At 66.9% G+C, this 7,712-nt stretch overlaps 3 protein-coding genes across 3 annotated transcripts; 2 read left to right on the top strand and 1 right to left on the bottom strand.

The window, feature by feature from the left end:
- Positions 1–601: 601 nt before the first annotated feature.
- Positions 602–2,266, top strand: MJAP1_001848 (carboxypeptidase D; the record flags this gene model as incomplete). Its single annotated transcript, XM_060265797.1, has 1 exon — positions 602–2,266. One exon carries the CDS (start codon positions 602–604, stop codon positions 2,264–2,266), a length of 1,665 nt encoding a protein of 554 aa, XP_060121780.1.
- Positions 2,267–2,310: 44 nt separating this feature from the next.
- CHS4 (Chitin synthase 4) lies at positions 2,311–6,546 on the bottom strand (the record flags this gene model as incomplete). The annotated part of the gene is made up of 1 exon (XM_060265796.1): positions 2,311–6,546. One exon carries the CDS (start codon positions 6,544–6,546, stop codon positions 2,311–2,313), a length of 4,236 nt encoding a protein of 1,411 aa, XP_060121779.1.
- Positions 6,547–6,747: 201 nt separating this feature from the next.
- On the top strand, positions 6,748–7,648 carry MJAP1_001846 (uncharacterized protein; the record flags this gene model as incomplete). The annotated part of the gene is made up of 2 exons (XM_060265795.1): positions 6,748–6,984; positions 7,007–7,648. 2 exons carry the CDS (start codon positions 6,748–6,750, stop codon positions 7,646–7,648), a joined length of 879 nt encoding a protein of 292 aa, XP_060121778.1.
- Positions 7,649–7,712: the final 64 nt, after the last annotated feature.

The raw sequence follows: 7,712 nt of genomic DNA, 5'->3' as shown, positions 1-7,712 counted from the left end.
TACGTTATGGTATCTCCGAATTGAGCGAAACAGCTATTGGAAATTTCATTTTGGGGTTCGACGGTTTGCTGGGTAGTGTACCATATATATATCGCGAATACACGTTCTCTGACAGTGCTATGAGCTTATTTTGTTCGCAGTGGGAGAGACTGTGCACATTTTCGTTACTGAGCCGGAATTGCCAGGGCAGGTTGTCCTGCAAATAGTGCTACACCCACATTGACAACCGGTACGTGAACCTTCGCTGCGTGTTTCGATGCAGTGCAGTGCAGGGCCGGTCCTCTCATCTGCTATCGGCGAACGCCCCTAAGGTGGGGCTGTGCCTCCCCGCCGATCATCCAGAAAATACAAAATCTGATTGGCCAGTGATTTGTCAACTTGGTATTCCGAGATGGAAAGCCCGTGCGCCATGCAGGTATAGTGTCTTCTCGCGTCGGGAAATCCACTGGTTACATCATATACCAAGGTTAGCCTAGGCACAGTGTAAGATACGAGCCACTCATGATAGTAACAGAAACGGACGCCGGTAAATCCTTGACATGGAGATGCAGCCGATTTCCTTATAAAAGTGTCAGAAGCCTTGACTGTTGGAAGCCCCACTATGCAGCTCCATATCGCACTCGTCTGTGCCTTGGTCCTAGCAGTTGTCCAGTCCCTGGCTGCCACCGCAGGCAACAGCACTGAAAGCGCAAGCAGCTCTAGCATCGCAAGCAGCTCCAGCAGCAGTGCGACCAGTGCAGCAGCTGCGAGCAGCCCCAGCAGCAGTGCGACCAGCGCTAGTAGCAGCAGTGCCCCCGCCAGCTCGAGCGTGGCTGGCGGTGCGAACGGCACCACACACACAAACGGCACCGGTACCACGAACACGACGGCCAACACATATGATGAGCCGAAGCTCCGTGCTATTCTTGGCTCGAACGACACCAAGAAGTTTGAAGTGGGCATGCGCCTCCCCAACACGTCCTTTGACATCCCCCCCTCGTGGGCCGGCAACTTGCCAGTGAGCAACAAGTCGGATGAGACGCGCAACATTTACTTCTGGATGTTCCCTGCGACGGGCGACGTTGGCCATGATGATGTTATTTTCTGGATGAACGGCGGTCCCGGCTGCTCTGCGCTGAGCTCGCTGATGGGCGAAAACGGCCCGCTGTCGTTTGACCCCGTCACGTATGTTGCGAAGCCTGCTCCCCAGACCTGGTCGAAGCTGGCCAACGTTGTTTGGATTGACCAGCCCGCCGGTACTGGCTTTGCGCTTGGCGCCGCGAAGAACCAGTCCATGGAGGAGGTTGCGGAGGACTTTAACGGTTTCCTGTTGAACCTGTACAAAAACTTCCCCAAGCTGCACGGCAAGCGTATGTGGATTGGTGGTGAGAGCTTTGCCGGGAAGTTTGTCCCCTTCATGGCCGACCAGATCTACAAGAACGAGACGGAGAACAAGGCAGCCGGCATGGATCTGCAAGGTATCCTGATTACGGATCCGCTCTTTGCACCTAATGTTGTGACGAAGGAAGTGGGTGCAGTGGAATTTGGTCTCTCGCATGCCAAGCTGCTCAACTTTACGCAAGAGCAGGTGCAGGAACTGGAGCAGATTGGTAAGCAGAATGGCATCAGTACCTTTATGCGGGACAATCTGGTGTACCCCCCCAAGGGCCCCATCCAGCTGCCCAAGCAGCTGAACGAGAGCTTTTCGCCGTACAAGCACCTGCAAAAGATTCTGCGCAAGAACAACCCCTGCACGTCGCCGTACTATATCCTGAACAAGGCGTGCTCGGTGGATGCGCTGGGCATGAACGCGACGGTCGAGAAGAGCAGCGCCACGAACTACTTCAACAACATGACTGGCGTGAAGGAGTTTATCCACGCCCCCACGAACGTGTCCTGGATGCAGTGCGCGTCCGACAAGCCGTTCAAGACGATGAAGAATGCCAAGACGGGCTACCCTGTGCCCGAGGTGCTTTCGCGCGTGATTGAGAAGAGCAACCGTACGATGGTCGGCCACGGCACGTACGACTTTGTTGTGCTGTACAATGGTACAGCCCTTGCGCTCCAGAACATGACGTGGCACGGCAAGCAGGGCTTCCAGAGCCCTCCGAAGCAGAAGCTGCTGACCAACGGCCAGGAGGAGGGCTACTACCAGACGGAGCGTGGCCTCACCTTCTTTGTCCTGGAAAAGGCCGGCCACATGCTTCCGCGCTACGCGCCTGGCGCGTCGTTCCGCCTGCTCGAGTACCTCTTGGGCCAAAAGACGCTGGAGCAGCTGAATGATTAGAATTCTACATCTAGACAGTTCATGCTATTAATTCGTTGTATATCTTATCCAAGCCCGAACCACTTGCGCAGTTTCTTGCCGTCCGATCCGGCCTCGGAAGGCACGTCGATCGACGTCTTGGGATCGGCTGACGACTCGGGCTTGGGGGCGCTGGCGCTGCCTGCGGGCGGCGCCGTGCCGGGCGTTGAACCCGGTGCAGGACCAGGCGGCGCGCCAGGACGCACCGCTCCAGCGCCGGGCGGCGCACCGGGGCGCACCGCCCCAGGGCCAGGCGGCGCGCCAGGGCGCATGGCGCCAGGACCAGACGTAGGAGCGCCGGGCCCACCTTTCGACTCGGGGCCCGCACCAAACGGATTGGGAAGGCTCGGAGAAGTGGGTGCACCACTCGACGGGGGCGCGCCGGGTGCGCCGCTGGGGCGGAAGCCTGCCAGCACCGGGCGAATCGAGTCGTTGCCGGGGCCGGGCGGCGCGCCGGGCGCACCACTAGGCGCGGCGAGGCCGAGCGGCGCGCCAGGAGGACGCTGGCCCGTAGCATTCGGGCCAAGCGGTGCGCCAGGGGGGCGAGCGCCAGGTGCAAACGGATTGCTGCCGGGCAGCCCTTGCGGGGCCGGGCGGCCGCCGGCTTGGGCCTGGGGCCCGGATCCTTGCGGCGGCAAAAGACCGAGCGGCGGACGCGCGGGGCCCTGCCACGGCCCTTGGGGCGTCGGAGGACGCGCACCGGGCGCCTGGCCAAACGGCGGACGTGCGCCAGGGGCTTGGCCGGGGGCGCTCGGCGGCAGGCCAGGCTGCACCGGCTGGTTGGGCGCAGGACGCGCGCCAGGGCCCTGGCCCGGCGGCATGCCAGGCTGCGCCGCCTGGCCAAAGGGCGAGCGAGTGCCGGGGCCCTGGCCAGGCATACTCGGTGGCAGGCCCGGCTGGTTGGGCTGGCCCGGCGGACGTGCGCCTGGCGCATGGCCCGGCGGCATGCCGGGCTGTGCGGCCTGGCCCAAGGGCGGACGCGCACCGGGCTGACCCTGTGCGTTTTGCGGCTGGCCAAAGGGCGGAAGCGGCGCGGGTCCGTCGCCGGGGCGCATACCCGGTGCATCGGTCGGCCCCTGCAGGGGACGTGCGCCCGGTGCTTGGCCGAGCGGCGATCCCTGCGGTCCGCGGGTGCCGGGCGGCCCCGGGGGCGAGAGCGGTCCCTGGGGCGGGCGTGCGTTGGGCGATCCCTGCTGCGGGAAAGGCTGGCCAGGGCGTGCGCCGGGCGAGCCCTGCAGGAATGGCTGCGAAGGCCTGATCTGGGGCGATCCCGACGGCGGACGAGCACCCGGGCCGCTCGGCGGCGGCAGAGCACCTTGCGGCGGGCGCTGCTGGCCTGGCGGTCCTTGGGGCCGGCCGAGCGCGCCGGCGGGCGCCTGGGGACCCTGGGGGCCTTGAGGGGTCTGGGGGCCCTGGGGCGGGCGCTGTTGGCCCGGCGGCCCTTGCGGCGGGCGGCCTGGGGCGGGCGATCCCTGCGGCGGGCGGCCTGGGGCGGGCGATCCCTGCGGGGCGGCCTGGGGCGGGCGCGGCTGGCCTGGTGGCGGCTGCTGGCCCGGCGCGCCCTGCGGCTGACCCGGCCGCGGCTGTGCGCCGAGCGGCTGGTTCTGCGGCTGGCCAAACGGCCGCGCCCCTGATGGCGGGGACGCGGCGCCTGGGAAAGCGCCCGGCACGACGCCCGCGTTGGGCGACTGCGGCTTGGTCTCTGGCTTGGCCTCTGGCTCCGGCTCGGGCTCGGGCTTGGGCGGCAGCGGCGCAAAGCCTGCGCGTGGCCCGGCCTGGATCATGCGAATCGGCTCGCCGTTGCCCGGCTTGGGCGAGCGCGTGGCGGATGCGGCGCGTTCCTTCGGCGGGTTGCTCGGGCGCACCGGCCTCGGCATGGAGCCTGTAAGGAACGTGTTGGCCCCGCGCGGCGCGCCAAACTGGTTCGACGTCGGCGACGTGGCCTTGGGCGACGTAATGCCGAGAGCCTCGCGCTCCTTGCTGCGCTCGCGCTCGTTGGTCACTGCGACGAGCGCCTGGTAGTGCAAGTCGCGCTGGAACGCCTGTGTCTCGCGCATGGCCTTGGGCGTCGGGTACTTGAGTACGCCGAGCGAGCGCGTTGAGCCGTTCACTGGCGATCCCGGAAACGGCGCCGAGAGCGGCTGGACGATCACTGCGCTGGACTCGTCCGACGGGCTTTGCTGGCCCGCCGACACCTTCTTTGCGGCGTAGCCCGAGAGCGACGAGAGGCGCTGGTGTGCGCGGTTGTCGCCGTGCTCGGCAGCGAGGATGTACCAGCCCTTGGCCTCCGAAAGGTCCTTCTTGGTGCCGACGCCCATCTCGGCAAAGTAGCCGCAGGCGTACTCGGCCTTGGCGAGTCCCTGTTCCGCGGCGCGCTTTGCCCAGAGGTACGCCTCGGTGTCGCTCTGAGGGAGAATGCCCGGCGCGCCGACGAGGTACCACGCGGTGAGCGCAAAGCATGCCTCCTTGTGGTTCTGCTGTGCGGCAATGTTGTACATGTGGATACTCAGACCGCCGTCCTGCGGGCATCCCATGCGCCCGTACTCGTAGTTCACGCCGAGCTTGTACGCGCTCGGCGCATAGCCCATCTCGCCTGCCATTGCGAGTAGCTCGCAGCTATACTCTGGGTCGGCAAACAGCACGTTGTGGATACCCTTTTCGTGCAGTAGTGCGAGCTCGTGCAGCGCGTGCGGAAACTCGGGCGTGGCGCTCTCTGCACTGCGCTTGAGCCACTTGACGCCCTCGCGGGCCGAGCGCTTCAGGCCCAGCTCGCCGTTGAGTTCGGCGGTGCCCAGGCGGTACTGCGCGCCGGGGTGGCCCTGGCTCGCGGCCTTGCGGTAGAACTGCACGGCCTTGGCCGCGTCGCGGCGGCAGCCCCAGCCCTTTTCGTAGCAGGTTCCGGCGCGGTACGCCGCATCGGGGTGGCCGTGCTTGGCGGCGAGCGTAAAGTAGGAGTACGCCTGGCCAAAGTCCTGCTTGCCCTTTGGCGTGCCGAATCCATTGGCGTAGCAGTCGCCGATGAGGTACTGCGAGTCGCAGTGGCCGCGGTCGGCGAGCTTCTTGAGGATGGAAGTGGCCTCTTTGATGAGTGCCTCGCGCTCCGTCGCCGCTTCCTGCTCGGGATCAGAAGGAGTGGCCTCCAGCGAGTGCGCAACGTCCAGCATAAAGACCGCCAGCTCGTAGTTCAGCTGGGGGTCATTTGACTTTTTGGCATTTTTGCGGTACATGTCGAGCGTCTGAGTGTGGCTCAAGAGCGACACCGTCTCACCCGGCTGCAGGTGGCTGTGGTCGAGCAGCGGCCCGTCGGCCGGGGCGGCCGTCGGCGAGGTCGTCGTGAGCGGCGAGCCCTTGGCGTCCGAAGGCACGGGGCCGTTGCCGGTGCCGCCCGCGAGTGTCGAAAAGCCCGCGCGCGACGCAGCGCTGTCCTTGGCGCTCGCATTCGGCAGCGAGTCACCACCCAGCGGGTTCGGCATCGTCGGCTGGATGTTGGTATGGCGCTCCAGAATAAAGCTCTGCGTCGGCGACGTCACCGTGCTCTGCGTCTGCTCGGCCGGCGTCGAAGTGCCGCTCAGTGCGGCCGTGTTAAGCGGCGCAAGTGCAGGCGCGTTTGCACGCGATGGCCCTTCCTTGGCAGGGCTCGGCGGCGGGCGCGCCGCGCTTGGCGGCGCGCGGCCCGGCGAGGCATTCGCGCCGCTCGGCACGCCGCTGTTTGGCGGCAGCGCGGCTGGCGGGCCGCTACGCAGCGCGCTGGGAACGCCCGGCGTACCAGGCGCACCCGGCGCACCCGGCGCGCCGCCGGGGCTGTTACGTCCCGGCGCCCCCAGGAACGGGGGCCGGGCCGGCATGGGCGCACCGCCACCCACGGCTCCGCCTAGAAACGGCGGGGGCCGCACGCTCGGCGGCGCACCAGGACGCGGCGCGCCCGGCGCACCCCCCATCGGGCCGAGCACTGGCGGACGCGACGGGGGCGCGCCGTACGGCGGACGCGTGTTCGACGGGACGAGCGCGCCCGGTTCCATCGGGCGCGACTGCATGTATGGAATGACGGGAGGCTGACCTTGAAGGGCAGCAGGGAGCGGCGTCGTGCCGGGAGTAGGCCGCGCGATCGGCCCTTCGGGGCGTTCGGCCCCTCCAGGCACGACGATCGGCGCGGTGTTCTTAGTATCGGGCACCACGGCAGGTGCTGCGCCACGGCGGGCCGAGCCCACGGCCTGTGTCTCGACCTTGGGCGGATTCGTTCCGGCCCCTGATGCTTGGCTCATATGCGGGTCCTACCCTCTTCCCCGACCCGATCGGACGTCGGACGATGAGCGCACTGGCGTCTGCGGTCCGCGGTGAAACACCCCGCCAGGGTCGGCCGGAGCCCATGCAGCCTTTGTCTACCTTGCATTGTGGCGCATGTGACGTGCCGGGAATTACGTGGCGCGTGAGACGTGCGATTTCATAGGCTGTGGAGCGAGACCATGGACTGGGACCCTGCCTTGGCGGAAGGGCCGCCGCCGCGGCACGAGCTCGAGTCGGACGAGGACGAGGCGTCGCCTGTGCAGAGCGTCGAGGTGTGCATTGTTCCCGAGCATGTCGAAAAAGGGCGGCCGCTCGTCGTGCTGTTGGGCGACGCGGGCGCCGCGCTGCTGAACAGTGCGCACGCGCCGTCCGCCGCGTGGCCTGCGACGCACACCGTGCAGGTCAGCGGCGTAGAGGTATGTAGTGGTGCTGACGCAGCGTGCGTGGGTTTCTCTCTCTGGAAATAGTGCCCTGCTCTTTGTACCCCGGCCAGACTGGCTGCGGAGCGACGCGTGTGCGCCGCTCGCACAGGCCGTGCTCGGCGCGCTGCAGCCGACGAGCGTCGCGGTCGTGCAAGCGTACACGCCGAGTCTCTACCTCACGGACGTGCCGCCGGTCGACGCGCCGCTGCGCTTCCTCGCGCACGTCCCGGCCGGGGAGAAAGCACCCGAGGCATGGACCATGGCCCAGCGGCCGATGTACGCGCCGTGGGGTGTGCCGAACACCGTGAGTGGCGCCGCGGCCGCATTCTACGCAGAAGGCGTGTACGAGCGTCTGCCTGCGCTGCTGCTGAGCATCCCGTCGTACAAGCTGCGGCCGCACGCCAACTTCCAGGCGCCGCCCCTGCGCTGGGCCGTGCCTTACGAGCTGCAGCGCATCACGAACGACGAGGCGCATGCGCGCCTCGCGACGCTCACCGAGCCGCTCGACGAGCGGTACGCCGAGGTGCTCCGTGCGCTGCTCCCCCCCCCGCGTCCGGCATCCGGCACGACGCTGGGGCAGATTGCTGCGCAGTTCCTCCTCGCGTCCAAGTCGACCGGCGACGCGGGGCAGGTCGGCGACGGGGGCATGTACGTATAGAAAGAAGGTGCGTAGTACCTTGGCTACCAGGGTATGGTCGCTATGGGTATGCCAAGCGTGAGCG

This window comes from Malassezia japonica, chromosome 2 (genome assembly GCF_029542785.1).
Source record: "Malassezia japonica chromosome 2, complete sequence".
NCBI classification, from domain to species: Eukaryota; Fungi; Basidiomycota; class Malasseziomycetes; order Malasseziales; family Malasseziaceae; genus Malassezia; species Malassezia japonica.
Note: the sequence above shows the minus strand (reverse complement) of the source record. Positions and strands in the feature narration are given on the sequence as shown.